Raw genomic sequence first — 17,804 nt, forward strand, 5'->3', positions numbered from 1 at the left:
GACACTGCCAACGGCTGACAGCACAAGGAGCCACGTGGCAAAGTATAGAGTAATAGAAATGGGCTGAATTGAAGAGTAAGAGCTAGACAACGGTAGGCCTGAGCTGATAGCCAAGCAGTTTAAATAATATAAGCATCTGTGTGTTTATTTTTTAAGTGGGTTGTCAGACTAACAGGGCTTGGTGGGAGCTGGAGAGAAGGTCTACAGATACAAAGGACTGGTGAAGGTGTCACAAGATGACCCACTGGGGAAAGGCACCATCTACCAAACCTACCACCTGAATTTAATTCCTTCGTTCCACACAGTGGAAGGAGAGAATCAACTCCACTAAGCTGTCCTCTGACCTTTATATACACTGTGATACACACACATGTGCACACTTAGATGTCAATAAATAAATATAAGAAAATGTCTGGTGACCGTGTGAAGGGAGAGGAACCCTTGTTGACTGCTGGTGTCTTTATCTGGGTTTTGGTGTCAGGGTAATGCTGCATCATAAAATGAGCTTGGAAACCTTCCTTCTATTTCATGGAACAATTTGGGTAATGTAAGTGTCAATTCTTCTCTAAGTTCTGGTAGACTTCTGCCATGTATCCATTTGGTTCAGGGCATATTTTAGTTAGGAGACTTTTTTTTAAAATACTGCTTCAATCTTGTTGCTGGTTATGAATCAGTGTAAGTACTTTTCTTCTCTGCTTAATTGTGCCGCATCATATGCATTTAGAAATTTGTCCATTTTTTAAAATTTTTTTCATTTACTGGCACAGAGGTTTTTAAAGTATGTTCTTATGGCTTTCTGAATTTCGTTGGTATCTGCTGTCAATGTCTCCCTTCTCAAATTCAGGTTTGGTTTTGTTTGTTTTGGTGGTTTTTGTTTGTTTGTTTTTTGGCTCTTCTCTCTCTTTTAGGCAATCAGATTGGCCAAGAATTTGTCAGTATTGTTTATCTCTTCAAAAACAAGCTTTGTGTTATTCATTCTTTATATTTTATTTTTCCTGAAACAAGGTTTCTCTGTGTAGCCCTGACTGTGCTTCAACTCACTCTGTACCAGGCTCTCCTTGAACTCAGAGGTATGCTAGCCTCTACCTCCTGAGTGCTGGGAATTCAAAGTATGTCCCACTGTGCCTGGCCCTTTCTTTGTAATTTTAATGTCTGTATTGACATTAAATATCTGCTCTGATTTTGAATGATTCTTCTCATCTGCTGTTTTAGTTGTAGTTCAGATTTTTCTTTTCCAAGGCTAAAATCATTAAATTTAATGCATCGTTAAATTACTAATTTGAGATCACTTGTTTTTAATGCAGGCACTGAGCACTATAAGCTTTCCTTTTGGACTGCCTTCATTATATCCCAAAGATTTTGGTATATTGTACCTTGATGTTCATTCAATTCTAGGAATCTTTTATTTCCTTATTGATCTCATAGTGACTCAATTATTATCTGATACTGTGTTGAACAGTCTCCATCAGTTTGCCTACTTTGTTCAGTTTCTATTATTATTGATTCCCATCTTTTTCTATCCTAGTCAGAGAGAATAAACAGGTTAATTCAATTTCCAAAATTTGTTGAGACAGTGTCTTAACATGTCCCCAGTTTGGGAGGAATTTCCATGGGCTGCTGAGAAGAATGTATCCTCCCACATAGCTACCATTCAAATTGGAAGGAGGGAGAAAACAAGATCCTGAGCTTTTGACCCTGATGAACACCATGACCAGGGAAGCAAGTGAGGGTTTTAAACCTGAGGAGGCAGACATAGGAAGGGGTTCCTCTGGTGAAGACAGCAACAGGGGATGGGAGGTAATAGAACATTTGCACAGCTGGAGATGTTGGTGTTCCACTAGGAGTGCTACCATTGGACAGTTACTTGGGAAATTGGGCAATATAAAAGCAGTTTGAAACTCTAATCCAAACAAGAGTTACCTAGGTGTCATGAGAAAGTGTTTCAGTGGACTGGGTGGGGCTTGGAACTGGATTTCTGACAAGGTCTATGTATGCTGCCGTCCTGAGTTCTGTGTTTGTGTATGTGTCTGTGTGTGTGTCTGTGTGTTTGTGTGTGTTATGCATAAGTGCATGCATGCCACATTACCTCCCCTACAGTTAATATCTGAGTGCTCCATGCAGATGAATCTTCCATCACGTGTGCAGGCAGTTCTGCTCATAGGCTGCAGCAGAGGCATCTCAACCACTGCATCAGAAGGAGCTGGTAGACGGGAGGTGTGACAAGAGCCAGAGCCTGGTGTCTTGGAGGATTCTGGAATCAGTTTTCTTACTTTTAGACTCCAATTCCTTTGAAAGACAAAGATTAAACCTGCTAGGAGATAGGGTGGAGGTGGAGATGCTCACACTGCTTCTGAAGAACAGAGGGAAGAAGCAGAGAAAGAATGTCAAGCGCTGACAGAATCACAGTCACAAATGTCTTCTGAGGCCCATGTTCACCTGGCAGAGTCAAGCGTGTGCCATCTCCAAATAACACCCATGGTCCATGAGTTACTTCAGGCTTGAAGCCATTGGCCTGCAACTTCAGGAAGGCCCCCTGAGCTGTTTTTTCCTACATGTGGGGACCTGTGACAGTCCTTTGGGAGGAGGACAGACAGTTCTGATCACAGGAGGCTGCTGGTGACCACAGGATCTCTGCAGGAACCCTGGACCTGTGTTAGCCTTTCCTGTGCCCCTCCTACAACATGCCCAGAGTTCATCTTCTTACTCTCTGATCTGTGTGTCCTGTCTTCTTTTACAAACACATTGTCCCATGTCTTAAACTCCCATGACATCATGCTTAGGATCTCGTCTCTTCTGAAGATCCCCGTGTACATGGAATTTAATACAAGGTCACATGTATTAAAGTTGGTCTCATGTTCCTCAAGGCTGCCCCTGTGCTGAACTCTAGACCAACCATGGGAACTTAGAACCAAACCCTGGAGAGCTCTTTGCTCAGGCTTCCCACTGTCTGGACAGGGCCCTGATGGAGGAAGACCAGCATGTCCAGAGGATGGAGAGGAGTAGACCCAGCTGAAGAAATGGTTTGTGCAGGGCCTGGGCTGCAGAGAAAGACTAAAGTCTGGAGCTAGAAGAACAGGGACTCAACATGGTCCCAGGGAGATGACACAGGACATGCAGACAGCTGAGGACGTCCTTCCTAACAGGCCTGGCACAATAGATTCAAGTTTAAGGCAACAGCAGTCCTCAGCAGCACTCCTGATTCAGCCCTTGTGTGCACTTGAGATCCCCCATTCTCTAGAGCAAGATTTCACATTGTTCTCCCAGGACACTTGCCTTCCCGCAGGGTTTGTGTCTTCCTCTGCCATAAGCTCACAGCCTGTGACAGGGAACTCTTCATGGGCAGTGTTCAAACTCATCCCTGTAACTCAGACTGATGCCTGGACTTGAGATTCTGTGCTGGTGCACATGAGCATCACCCTGAAGGGCAGCACTGCTAATTTGTCATCTGTTTCTAGAAAAGTGGAGTGCCTCTTGAGGAGTGAAATTCCTTAGTTGAAGAGAAATTAGCAGTGTATACCAAGATGAAAGAGGCCAGCCCTGGACACTGGGAGGGTATCAGGCTCAGGCAAATGACACGATTCTCTGAAGCCAACCAGGTCATCGGGCAATAATTAATAAAGACCTATGAACTAATGATTATAACTAACACCACAATTGAGCATGTGAGTCTGTACATAAAGTCAGTGGTAGATGTCCTTGTTTGTAGATAAGAATGTGAGTCTGAACTTGGCACGAAGTAACAGTAATTATCACTAGCTTGGAAATAGCATTACTAATGGTGACAAGGCAATTTTTCACAGTAGTGACTGCAGGGATACACAGTCTGCATTGAGGGCCCAGAGCATGCTGGGAGAGACCATTGATAGTTACCCAGGTGAAGTTAAGTGTGGATTGTGAAATCCCTTTCTGCCCTTCAGCTCTGATGAAAACAGGACAAAGGTTAAGACAAATATGTTCTTACAGGATATTAGCTTGATCATTCGGAAAAATAAGCAGGGGGCAGTGTAACCTGTACTTCAGTTAGCCTTGAATTTGGGACAATGTATTAATTCTGTGATTTAAGGCTACTTAACAAACTATCCCCCAAAGTCAGTAGTGTAAAGTCACATTTTGTTATTATAGCTGAGGGTTCTGTGGCTTGATTCTGTGATTCCATTTATCCTTCCGGTGCAGTCTGCCTTCCTATGTTTCTTCCTTTCCTGACCAATGTGTTTCATTACGTTGTTCACAGGAGCATGGATGACATGGATTTAGAGACACATAAGCAATAAACCAGCGAATCCATTAAAGGACTCCAGATCTTCAGGAAATGGGGGTAGCCTGTGAGCCTCCCCCTGATTTGCCTTTTTTCTAGTCTGTTATGAAACTCTGGAATCTTGAACTTTGTGGGAGTCCATGGGAGTGGCTCTTCCCTATTGGTCCCCACCCCCTTGTTAGAATGGTCACCTTATTAAAGCAGTGTCCACACTCATGTGGAGCTGCAGCTGGGGCGCTGAGTGGAGAGGAAGCCTGGACTCTCACTAGGTCAGTTCTCTGTTTTATAACCCGTGTGACATGTTCTCATGTCTGCATCACTGGAAAGTGGCTTTTCAGTGCTTTATTTATTATGCAATGATTGTACAGAACAGCTGGTCTTATTATGTAATTTCCACTCATGCATGTTATATACTTTGATCATAGTCACTTCTCACTACCTTTAATTTCTTCCTGTGTTTGACTCTGGTTCAAATGAGTTATTTTGTGACTCAACATGGAGTAGCAAGAAATTTCTCCTTCTCTTTTCCTTCTCTCTTTCTGTTGTCCCCCACCCCCACCCCTCCCCTCCTCCACTCCTCCTCCCCTTTCTCCCTCCTTCCTCATCCTGGTCTTCAATCTTCTCTTCTCCTGTTCCTTCCTTAGTCTCCTACTCCTCCTTTTCCTCCTTCTGCTTCTCTCTCTGTTCCCTCCCCCCTCCTCCTCCTTCAGAGTCACTGAGCCTAAGGGTGGGGTGTAATGTATCTGCAAGGGACTCTAAATGATGGGATTCAGGACAGTGAGGAGTAGACCTGGATGTCCTCTCAGGGAAACCTAAGATCACAGAGAACTTGCACATTCCTCCCAGTGAGAACTTAAATTTACCCAGACTCTCCCAGGCCACCCTCCCAAAGCACTTCCCCAGTTGGGTTTTCTACCACATTTTTTTTCCATCGTGTGGATTCTGATTGCTTTGATAATTTTGTTTAAATAGCAGAGTAGCAAGTTTCATACTTAGGATTTGTTACTTTATTACTATATTAATATTTAATTGCCCAACACAACCTCTGTTATTAAACAGTAAGCCCCAGAAAGCAAATGGAAAGGAAAACTGTGACTATTGATCCCTGGCAGATCTGAGGACTCCTTCATATACCAGGGAGAAGGTGTCTACTTATTTCCTCCATGATCACAGATGTGTGTAGGAAGGAATGAATGGGAGACCAGAAAGCAGTTTAAAATCCTGTAAGAAGACATGGCAGGAAGAAATGAGTCTGTAGAAGAACGAGGTTAAATACAAACTCTGGCACTAAGCAGTTTTGTGGCCAATCCTATGCTAAGGTTCAAAGCATTCATCATGAATATGGAAAAGGCTAGCAGAATCTTAATTCGTGCAGCTCTAAAACAGGGAGGTTAAAGAGAGAGCCACACAGCTCTGCAGAGATCTTGTTTTTAAGGTATTAGTCACCATATGACTGCAAGACAAGTGTTGCTGAAGAATGGCCGCAACCCAGGGAAGGTGGGAGGAAAGTCTTTGAAAACCTCAGAGTCTCAGAGTCCCTGTGAGGTCCCCAGTACAGAAGCTGTGCAGAGTAAACTAGAGTTCATGGAATAAACAAAGAAAAGCAAAGACAAAAAAGAACAGAGCATTATAAAGTGCTGGAGGAAACTGGGAGGCCCATGAGAAGAACTGTAAACTGAGGACATGGAGGCCAACATCTGAGTGAGTAAGAATGTTGCTGAGGCCTGGTGATGCTGACCCACTAGACAGAGCCCACCAGCTCTAGAGGATCTGATGTCTTCTACTGGCCTTTGCAGTCACTGCACCCATGTGCACCTAAGGACAGACAGACAGACAGACAGACAGACACACACACACACACACACACACACACACACAGTACTTTGTAAAAGGCAGACTCTGAAATTTCCTATCATATCACAAGTTAAGACACTACCCATGACCCATGATGTTGACTTTCCAGCCCCCTGAGCAGCAGGCACCCAGCACATCTGCTCTCTGTGCAGGAACTAAGCTGCACTCTCCAGGGTCTCCTCACCATGGAATTGTGTGGACATCAGTCTCTCCTGCAAACATATGACAGGAACAGCTCCTCACCAATAACTGTGGAGATGAAGTAAAGTCCCAATGAACAACTGCCTGTTACGTGGTGATAATGCGTCAACCACTCTCTTCTGAACACAGAACAGGATCCAGTGGTCAGGGAGAAACAGAGCTGCAACAAGAGACGATCCCTTCTCTTGGGGACCTAGGGTTTGCACAGCCAGGGTGGCACCAAGCCATGGACATCTTCTGAACTGAGTAGCCCAGGAGCCAAAGGACTGGGGAGGGACTTTGTCTCATCCCTCTGTGATGGCTCTGCTGTAAAGAATACCCTTCATCACTCTGGGTTCAGGGCTGTTCCATTTATGTCCTCAAAGTGAAGGCATATGGGCAGCCGTGACTGGTTTGAGTCAATTGCTCATTTATGGTCACCAATGGGTGAGAAATTAAGACCAAAAAACCTTCCTGGGGTGCATGCCTTTAATCCCAGCACATGAGAGGTAAAGGCAGGAGTATCATTTTGAGTTCAAAGCCAGTCTGGTCTATAAAGTGAATTCCAAGGCAGCTATGGTTGTCACACACAGAAACTCTCTCTCAAAAAAGCAAGAGAGAGAGAGAGAGACAGACAGACAGACAGACACAGAGACACAGAAACTGAGACAGAGATAGAGAGACCCTCCTGGGCCCCCTGCAAGCTGCCCATGAAGAAGGCAGACTTCCCTCCTCTAGTGTTGTGTTATTACTCACATCCCAAAGCACAGTCTCCCTGGGATTGATCTCTTTGCTTTCCCTTCACACTTAGTGAAACCACAGTTGTTGCCATGGCTGGGAAGCCTGTACTTCACTACTTCAATGCCCGGGGCAGAATGGAATGCATCAGGTGGCTGCTGGCTGCAGCAGGGGTGGAGGTAGGTTGTGCATTGTTCTTCTAGAACGGGACCTAAGATAAGATTAAAACACTTCTCTAAGCCTAGAGTGTTCACACCAGGAAAATGGCATATAGTTTTGAGTTAAATGGTAGTTTTCATGTATTAAGGATTCAAACAAATGAAAATTTTACTACACTCTCTACCAAAAACACATTCACATTAAAAAATATTTTCAGGTGAAACAAACCAAATACTTATTTGGTTAATTAGCTATTAGAGTTGCATCAAGTTACATAATGGGACATATAGAAATAGAAACTCAAATGTTGATTATTAAATGGAACATGAATCTTAAAATGTCTTATTAATAAAAACAAACCCAGAGCCAAGTATTGGGGTGAATGCTGAAAGATCAGAGAAACAGAACCAGATGCACCTAACCTCACCTTGCCGATTCCTCAGCTGATCTCGTTTTCTCAAACTGGAAGCCTCTGTGTCCTCATCCAAATGGATCTCAGCTGAATACTGCTAAAAAGCCTAAAAGCTTAACCAGGCTCTAGTTCCTGGTCCTCATGCCTTATATACCTTTCTACTTCCTACCATCACTTCCTGGGTTTAAAGGCATCTGGCTGTTTCCAGTGTGGCTTTAAACTCACAGAGATCTAGACAGATCTCTGCCTCTGGAATGCTAGAATTAAAGGTGTGTGCCACCATTTTCTAAACTATGTATCTAATGGCTGTTCTTTTTTCTGACCCAGATAACTTTATTTGGGTACACAAAACATTGGGAAACACAATATCTCCTAACTGAATAATCCTAATTGATTATTGCACATTATGGTATGATGTGGTTTTAGCTATGGTACTGTTCTTTTAAAAAGAGTACTTACATCTGGAGATTCACGGTGAGGTGTTTGTGACAAGGATGGGTGACACCTCAGCTCTGACATTAAGGTCACAGTCACAGAGAAGATGGGCACAGAGGTGAACAGGGTGGACTTTAGCTGGTGGCTGTTGGAGCTGGTGATTGATGGATGGAGGCTCTTTGCCCCTTGTGTGCAGTTTTACAGCACAGACCCAGGAATTCCCATGATAAAAATGGTTTAGAGGGGACAGGAGACTGAAGTGATGTCTCAGTGGACAAAATCCAATACAGTTCTTGCAGAGGACCCACACGGGCTGCTCACAACTTCCTGTTACTCTCGCCTCTGAGGGTTCCCATGCCTCTGGTCTCCATGGGTACTTACACACATACACACACACACACACACACACACACACACACACACACACCCTTCTGAATATAATATTAAAAACACTAGAAAGGGTAAACATATTGAATAGGTAGTGGAGTTAACTTTAAAATATTCACCACAAATGGAAGGCCTGACACGTGGGTTGTGCAGAGCAATACTCAGTAATCAGTTTGCAGGGACTCTATCAAATGTCAGGCACAGGGCTGGTTGGGAGGATATAGGTGGGGAGTAAGATAGAGGTCCCATCCTCAGGTGGCCCCAGGTCTATGAGCTTTCAAGTAAGTGTGTGAGTGGCCCAAATGAGGTGTGGAAGCAACAGTCTGCATTTCTGCAACTTTTTCCCCAGCTTTTGAGCAGAAAATCCTGGTCACTTCTATGCTGCCCTCTAGAGGTGTCGCTGGGAAAAATACTTCCCACTTCACACCAGTTCATTGCAGGCATGGCTCACCTGTCCCTCACTAAAGCCTTTTAAGGCCCAGAACCTGCAGGTCTATTTTGAAAGTGGACATCAGAGGGGATGGATTCATCGAATGATTTTAGAATTGGTTGTAGATTTATTCCCCAAGCTGCAGAGAATGTTCCTGCTTTGTAAATGGGATGAAAAGTCACCTGATCCACAATGGGGAAATCTTTCAATTTTGAAGGATGTTCTTTCAATTGAATTATTAAGAAATTTATGCTGGGTAGTGGTAGTGCATGCCTTTAATCTCAGCACTCGGGAGGCAGAGGCAGACAGATCTCTGTGAGTTTGAGGCCAACCTGATCTATGGAGTAAGTTCCAGGACAGGCTCCAAAGCTACACAGAGAAACCCTCTCTCAAAAAAGAAAGAAAGAAAGAAAGAAAGAAAGAAAGAAAGAAAGAAAGAAAGAAAGAAGGAAGGAAGGAAGGAAGGGAAGGAAGGAAAGGAAGGAAGGAAGGAAAGGAAGGAAGGAAGGAAGGAAGGAAGGAAGGAAGGAAGGAAGGAAAGAAAGAAAGAAAGAAAGAAAGGAAGAAAGAAAGAAAGAAAGGAGGGAGGGAGAGAGAAAGGGAGGGAGGAAGGAAGGAAGGAAGGAAAGAAAGAAGGAAAGGAAGAAATTTATGATTCAGGGCTGAGACTTCTCAGATCAGAATGGGAAAGGTTTAGCAAGTATTTATATTAAAATTTGAAGATGAAAACTTTCATTATTAGCATGATTGAGAGGGATTTTCAAGCATGGTAAATTCAGGTGTCAATACAACTGAGTTTTCAGTTCTTGATCGCAACAGTGTTAAACCTCATTTAGGTGGGAAACATGGATTTGATCAGATACTGAGAGGACTGTGTATGGCAAAGATGCATGGAAATATAGAAGTGGAGGGTATTAGATGTGCCAAGTGTGTGTTATTGCAGGACATGCAGAACTGAATGAAGGGTGTCGGGTTGTTCCCCAGAGATGGTGACAGTCATCCAGATGTCACTAACAATGTATATATTAATTGAATTGAATTTTTTATTTTATGTGTATGTGGTTTTTCCTGAATGGATGTGTGGTGCCCCATGTGTGCAGAGCCCAAAGAGGACAGAAGAGAGCATTGGATCCCCTGGAACTGGAGTTCCAGACTGTTGTAAGGCACCAAATGTGGGTGCTGGAATCGAACATAGGTCATCTGGAAGAGCAGTTAGTACTCTTAGCCCTTGAACCATTTTCTCCAGCCCCAGATATGAAATTGAAAGGTGAAGATAAGAGGAGGAAGAATGGCCTAAGAGGTTTGTAGCAGTGGCTGTTCTTCCACAGGACCCAAGTTCAATTCCCAGCATACACATAGTGGCTAACAACTATCTTTAACTCCAGTTCCAGAGGATCCACTATCTTCTGGCATCTGAGGGCATGAGGCATGTGCGTGGTGCACAGACATACATGCAAGCAAACAATCATGCACATAATACAAATAAAAAATTTAAAAATATTTAGATATTTCTAGTAACTGAAGTCTTTAAAACATTGGAAATACATTTTTTAAGTCTCAAAAAAGAAAGAAGACTATTAAAATATGCAAAGATTTTTTTGTTATTGAGAAAGGAGATATATTCAGAACACAAACTATAACCTTAAGCTGTACTCAGTACTGGTGCTTGTAAATAGAAGATGCCAAATTGGCAGAGAACAATGGACAGCTGTTTAGAGGATCTTGAAGTGGAGCCAGCAAATGCAGAAGAAGCACAGTATACAGATATATGGCAAAGCTGAAAAGAATGTGACGGGACACTGGCTGCTGGAGCCATCTAGGCAGAACTGCGTAAAGAGAATCCAAAGACAAAGGCACCAACAAATAGAAAAGGAGGGAATATAAAAATCATTCTTTAGTAAGGATTGTATTTTGCTTAATTAATACTCACCAATTATATCAAGTTAGGCTATTTTTATATAAGAGTTAGGCTACTAACGATCCCTGACATATTTCCATGGTGAGTTACATCCTCATTGTTTACAGTTGACAAGTACCAAAATAGGCCTCTTCTTTTGTTTTTTGTTTTGTTTTGTTTGTTTTTTGTTTGTTTTTTAAAGCTCCACCAATAGTGATGAGCTTCTTTTATGTTTTTTTTTTAAGATTTCTTTATTTATTATATATACAGAAGAGGGCACCACATCTCATTACAGATGGTTGTGAGCTACCATGTGGGTGCTAGGAATTAAACTCAGAACCTCTGGAAGAGCAGTTGGTGTTCCTAACCTCTGAGCCATCTCTCCAGGCCAATAGGCCTCTTCTTACTAAAGTATCATGAAATAGTAAAATAAATCTTGAAAATCAGAAATGTAGATGATGGCAGGCCAACAACATGTGCCATAATGGAGACACAGAAAGTTCTGCTCTGTTCTTGCTGAAGTTAAAGGGTTCCTGAGAGTCCAAAACCTCAACAGTCCATTTCCCAGTGCTGGTCCTCAGGTGAGATCACTCTCTTCTTAGGACCTAAGATGGACATAGTGGGGTCAGGGAGGAGGAACACTACAGGAATGAGCAGCTTTGTTGTGACCAACACCCTTTTGTTGATGGATCTAATCTGAATTTCCAAGTTGCCAGGTTCAGACTCCTTCATGTCTACTGCAAGTTTTAACTTCTGGAGATGTACTTCCAGACACAGACCACTCAAGTTCAAAGGTCTACAACAATACACAATAAGCTAATGAAAATACATTTACTTTTTCTGTTTTCAGTTTGAAGAGAAGTTTATAGAACGTCCAGAAGACGTGGAAAAGTTAAAAAAAGGTAACACCTAGTATCCATATGTCCTCAGTGAAGTAGCTAGTATAAGGTTTACCAGATGGTGATGTTGGTGAGTGGGGAGTGGGAATAGTCAAGAATCACAGAGTGATATGATGTAGGTGGGGGATCTCCTTGAGTGCTCTGAAAATGGAAACAGTGATAAGAGTGGAGAAGTTGGTTTCTCCAAAATTTGTCAAGTAGCTTGTTATTGTTCCCTATTATTTCTATACCAGATCAAACAATCTCAGGCTGACTCACTCACTTTTTCAGTCAATGTTTTACATACACTGCCCTACAACCACACAAACACATGACTGTTGTAGAATATTATTTTGAGGTGTGTTACTTTTGTTTATGTTGCATTTGTTTAACTCTGTGAAGCTGTGTTACTGCACCTGTCAAAAACTCCTGGTGGTCTACTAAAGAGCTGAACAGCCAATATGAGGCAGGAGAGAGAAGTAAGGTAGTGCTGGGAGGTAGAGAGAATATACAGGTGAAATCTAGGAGGAAGAAGGAGGAGCCAGAGAAGTAGGAGGACTACAGCCACCCAACTACACAGCCAGCCATGGATAAGAGTAAGATATGCAGAAGTAAAAGAATGGGAAAAGCCCAGAGGCAGAAGGTAGATGGTATAATATAAGTTAAGGAAATCTGGCAAGAAACAAGCCAAGCTAAGGCTGGCTTTTATAATTAAGAATAAGTCTCCATGTTTGATTTACGGTGTGCTGGGTGGGGTGCCCCCAAAACAGAAAAAAAAAAAAAAAACCACATGACCATTAATTAAAGCATGGATGGAGAACAGCTGGGTTGATTTTTCTTGATAATTTGTATTATAACTACTAATGAGTTACTATCACCTCACAAATAAAGACTGGAAAGCTCATGATGACTCACTACATAGGAAGGTGTCACACAACACCTTAATGTCATGAACATGATTAGATTTTCAAACTCCTCCTGGGCAAAGGATTTATTTCTGTTTGCATGGTGGCCACTCTGTTGTCCATCTTCACCTTCCACATGTACCAGGGACACGAATTGAACATAAAAACATGCATGAGAGATATACTATGTATCTGGATAGAAAATAACAGTGAATGAGAGAACCTCAAATGATAGCAGAAGATCATGAGACAAAGAGGAAGCAGGAGCTAAAAGTAAATGGGATTTTAATTAAAGACTGGCTGCCAATCACTTATCTTTCCTTTGCATGATCAGATATTTCAATACAACTTTTCTGTTTCTGAGAAGTGAGACTTGCACACTTCACAGACCTTTTTCCTTTCTTCTTTCAAAGATGGGAAATTGATGTTTGAGCAAGTGCCCATGGTGGAGATTGACGGGATGATACTGGTGCAGACCAGAGCCATTCTCAACTACATAGCCACCAAATATGACCTCTATGGCAAGGACGTGAAGGAGAGAGCCCTGTACGGTAGATTTCCTGTTATTACTCCAAGGGGAAACAAAGGCAGGATTGGTCTCTCCATCAGTGAGCAAGAGAGTGGCAGTCTTTGAGTCTAGATGCAGGCTGGTTATAGATATAAACACTTAGGCTAAGTAGGAAGAGTCCATGGAGGAGAGGGAGGAGCAGCTGGGGTGGGATCAGGTGAGTGTGACTGCAGCAGAGGATGATGTTGCCAGCACAGCACAGGGACAGAGTTGCAAACACGATGGTCCTAGGGCCCTGAGCATGGTGGAATCATGACTCCAGGTGCTCAAGGCTTCAGTGACTGGACCTGAGCCAACAGCTTAGGACAAAGGACACAGGGTTGAGGCTGGAGGAGTCCTAGGGAGGGGACAGGGAAGGAGCTGCTTCCTATATCCCAGGAGTAGGAATAGTGCCGAGCAAGACCTGAATTGCCAGCCAGTTCTATGGAATGGTCCAATCAAGGAGCCTTAGAGAGACAGTTCCCAAGGACCAAGACTACCTGAAGCATTTAATTCAGAACTAAAGCAGCCCAGCTGACTGTACCACCCATGCTGGGACCCACTGTGAGATGACAAAATCCTTCATTCATAAACCACTCTGTGTGAGTATTGCCGTTGCTCAGAGAGCTAAATGTGGTGCTAGCCAGCAACACTAGTGTGGGAAACATATGTCCATGGAAAGAGAGACTCGGCTGTAATAGTGATTGTATAGAAACACTCCTAGGAGCATTGTTTATAATTTTCTCATGTTGGACTCAGCCCAGATATTCAGTAATAGAGGAAAAAGGAACACAACTTAATCATTTTAGCTGTGAAAATATGTGAAGTGCTGAGGGGAGCAGAACAAAGGTCAAGTGTGGACTGCATTATGTAAAGTAAGCAGACACCAGGGCATGTGCTCCATAGTTCATTCCATAGGAAACATTCCTGTCCTCCCGTGGAAAAGAAAGGAAATGGATCAGCACTTTCTGCAGCAGCTGCCACAGGGGCAGGATTCAGAGTGGGGGTGACCAAAATATTCTAAATTTGAACACTATTGTTTTCAGAATTCTACAAAAGTACTAAATAGAATGCTACATTTAAGGCTATGATAACCATGGTGTGTGACAATGAAGCTCTTTTCCAAAAAGAGTCATACAAAGTACAGTTTAGAACAAGGGAACACATGTGTCCTGTGCTGTGCTGTGGGTTAACTGAATAGAGAAATAGACAAGTCTTGACAAATATTAACCCAGCCAGATTCCAGCAGCGGTGTGTGGAGGACATACAGATGTTCTTCATGAGAAATGACTAGAGAACTTCTAACACTCACCAAGAATGACTCTGGGTCATGCAGCAGAAAGAAAAATGTACAGAGATGCATCTGCTGGTTCAACCAGAGCTCTGTGTGGAGCTTACATGGGAAGCAGCTTGTTAGCTCTGAGAATCTGACCATGGTTATTGAGAAAAAATTATTTCAGAGCGAGTGACAGAGAGAGAGAGAGAGAGAGAGAGAGAGAGAGAGAGAGAGAAAGCCTGTTGTAGAGTTAGTTGATAGTTACCATCTGGAATGCTACCAAGTTATCACAGCTGAATCTCTAGATGGGCCAGTGATGCTCTTTGTGCTTAGGATAAGTTATGTGTGTGCAACAAAAATTCTAAAACACTGGGAGGAGTGGAGGGTGGGGAAACTGTGATAACAATGTAATGTGTGAGAAAAAAAACCAAAATTTCAGCCCTTTAGTGGTTGCACACATCTTTAATCCAGCATTTAGGAGGCAGAGGCAGGCAAATCTCTATGAGTTCAAGGCCAGCCTGATCTCCAGAGTAAGTTCCAGATCATCCAGGGCTACACAGAGAAACCCTGTCTCAAAGACCAAAAATCTGTAAGTGTATCTGGACTGACAGGATGTTCTAGGGAGAAACTTCTTTGCAATCACCTTCCAGTATAAATTTCTAAGGTTTTTAGATTAAAATGTAAAATAGGGAACCTTTGAGAATCCTGACCATTTGGATAATTTTGTCTTTCAGAATTGACATGTATACAGAGGGTATTATAGACCTGACTGAAATGATCGGGCAACTGGTTCTATGTCCCCCAGACCAAAAAGAAGCCAAGATTTCCTTGATAAAGGACAGGACCAAAAACCGGTACTTGCCTGCCTTTGAAAAAGTAAGTGGGCTCTTTGAGTCAGGGGACAGTCAGTTCCAAGGACAGAAGAAAGGTAGAGTCTGGGAGAGAAAGGTTGCTGCAGCACTGACCTTCCATGAGCCTCTCTATGTAGCTCCCTGCCCCACAGGGCATTGTAGAAAAATGGCCTGTGAAGGAGCCCTGCATGGTCATGCCATCTAGGGGTCAGTATGCAACAGGGTTCATGGCCACAACCAGAACTTGATCTGTGAAGGCTGAGCCACACCAGAGATGGACCTGGATCCTACAGAACACAATGAGCTTCAATTCCAGAGGAACTCAAGAACAACTCAGATGGGAAAATATTCTGTCATATCACACAGGGAGGCCAGAGAGTGGCTGTCAGGAGAGTGTGATTGTGCTTCAAAGACAGAGGGGAATGCCTGAACAAGGACAGGGAGGGAGGGTGGAGAGGAGGAGGCTGATGAAGAGATGTTAAGGAAAACTGACCTGTGGGAATGGGGGTCACAGATGCCAGGCTTGGAGGAGAGTCATGCACGCTCACCAAATGAAGGTGTGTCAGTGACATGGAGTGCCTCTCTCAGTCAGGGCTTCTCTTTGGAGGTATATCAGGAACACTTCAGAACTGCTTGATGTTCTGTCAAGTAAAAGAGAAGAACAGAGCTAGGATCCTAGAGGATAAGGGCATCCTACACATTCCTGAGAGAACTTGTTTACTGTTTAGAGGCTGTGGGGCCCGGGAGATTGGGGGCAAACTAAAGTCTTATGCAATAGACAACTTTATTCAGACATTAGATCATTTTTAATCTGAAGATGAGGAAAAGTCACATGAGTAAAGCATACAGGCACAAGAGCAAGCTACATGTGGTGGTCAAGCCGAAAGTGACAAAAACATGCTTTTCCATAGAGACTCATAGGAATTATAATCCTTTTCTCAGAATCCGTGGACAATGTGTAAGCCTTTTAATGGATCTTTACTTGAAGCTGAATAGAGCCAGCTAGTCTTCTTGGGCGACTTGGGAAAAGTTGGTCGGCTCAAATCAATTCTTTGTGTTCTTAATCTGTCTGCTTTAACTCTGTAGGTGTTGAAGGGCCATGGACAAGACTACCTTGTTGGCAACAGGCTGACCAGGGTGGACATTCACCTGCTGGAACTTCTCCTCTATGTTGAAGAGCTTGACTCCAGCCTTCTGGCCCCTTTCCCCCAGCTGAAGGTGAGATCACCTCAGAGAGGCAGCTGCACACACATGCCTCTGAGAATATAATGGTGGCCTGTGGGCTGCTCAAGGCCCATCTTGGGCTCCAAACTGAGCTACTGGACCCTGGTTTCAGGCATGAAAATTATCTTTTCGTGTATGGAGATTGGAGGCTGGTACCTCAAGAAGTATATTTTGCTATTTGTAATCAAAACTATGCAGGACTTCCCCTGGACCCCTGTTTTTGCAGGCTGCTTCTGGCCTTCTTTTATCTCCTGTGTCCTGTCTTTCGACACCCAGTGTCTGAGCAGGTCTCTGTCATGCTGATCCCCTTCCTCAGCTCTGACTTCTCAACACTGTGCTTCCCTCTCCACAGCCCCCACCATGCCATCCTCCACCCCCCAGGGACCCCATCCTTATCTCCAGTTGTGAAAACTGGCTGGGAGTTGCTCCTGGTTAGACTTTGAGGTTTTCGGTCCCCATTTCCAATTCAGTTTTTCATGTCTTCAGTTTTCTTTGGTAGTCTCTGCTTTCACACCTGAGAGACATAGTGCTCTGTGCTCTGCACCACAAAACCAGATCTACAGGGTGTGTCTGGGACCTGAGGAGAAGATAATTGGATGTCAAAGGAGGTCTTTGGGAACATTATGCTGAACTGTGGTTTCAGCTCACGGCTTCATCATCTTCCCATGTCTACACAGGAGCTGTTGCAAGGATGCAGTTGGTGGTGTTCTGGGAGGGGCTCAGAGTTTTTTGGACTGTCTACATAAGCTGTTCTGACTCTCAGGCTGTGTTTTCTGGATTACAGGCCCTGAAGAGCAGACTCAGCAGCCTGCCCAATGTGAAGAAGTTCCTACAGCCTGGCAGCCAGAGAAAGCCTCCCCTGGATGCAAAACAAATTGAAGAGGCGAGGAAGATTTTCAAGTTCTAGGAAAGCTGCATTGAGAGAGCCCTCAGACACCAGTCTGTGGTGTTTGTAAAAAATAAAGAATAAGTGTTTATCCTCGGTCTTGTGAGATAATAAACATGAACAAAGGACATGTGAATGTCATGTGTTCACACTGTTGAAGTGGGAATTGTTGGATCACATTCAAAGAGGAAGACAAACAATAATCACTACAAATAAGAGCCAAGATTGTAAAAATGAAGAAAAACTAAATAAAAAGAATTCTAACAAGGGAAAAGAAGTTACTAACACTGTTGTAGAATGGCTAAAAAAGAGTTAAAGGTGACATTAATTACAAGAGGAAGAAATAAAAATTAAAAAATGGAAAAAATACAGAAGAAAAATTTAAATCTGTAAAAAGACTGCAATTAAGGGAGCAGGAATTGGGTAACTAGTGTAAGGATCTTTTCAAAAAAAAGAAAAATACCAGAGAAAACAAAATAAAATATTTAAA

At 43.2% G+C, this 17,804-nt stretch overlaps 1 protein-coding gene across 1 annotated transcript; it reads left to right on the plus strand.

Annotated features, from left to right (window-relative positions):
* The first annotated feature begins 4,465 nt into the window (after window positions 1-4,465).
* On the plus strand, window positions 4,466-17,429 carry LOC118587745 (glutathione S-transferase A2). Its single transcript, XM_036193793.1, has 7 exons — window positions 4,466-4,528; window positions 7,101-7,206; window positions 11,598-11,649; window positions 12,944-13,076; window positions 15,088-15,229; window positions 16,291-16,422; window positions 17,213-17,429. The coding sequence occupies exons 2-7, from the start codon at window positions 7,120-7,122 to the stop codon at window positions 17,333-17,335; spliced, it is 669 nt and encodes a 222-aa protein (XP_036049686.1). The 5' UTR covers window positions 4,466-4,528; window positions 7,101-7,119; the 3' UTR covers window positions 17,336-17,429.
* Window positions 17,430-17,804: the final 375 nt, after the last annotated feature.

Source organism: Onychomys torridus, chromosome 7, assembly GCF_903995425.1.
Source record: "Onychomys torridus chromosome 7, mOncTor1.1, whole genome shotgun sequence".
NCBI classification, from domain to species: Eukaryota; Metazoa; Chordata; class Mammalia; order Rodentia; family Cricetidae; genus Onychomys; species Onychomys torridus.

Coding starts and splice junctions, on each gene's coding strand:
- LOC118587745 (XM_036193793.1), top strand. CDS start 7,120: ATGGCTGGGAAGCCTGTACTTCACTACTTCAATGCCCGGGGCAGAATG. Junction 7,207..11,597: donor TGGCTGCAGCAGGGGTGGAG/GTAGGTTGTGCA, acceptor TTCTGTTTTCAG/TTTGAAGAGAAGTTTATAGA. Junction 16,423..17,212: donor CCCCTTTCCCCCAGCTGAAG/GTGAGATCACCT, acceptor TCTGGATTACAG/GCCCTGAAGAGCAGACTCAG.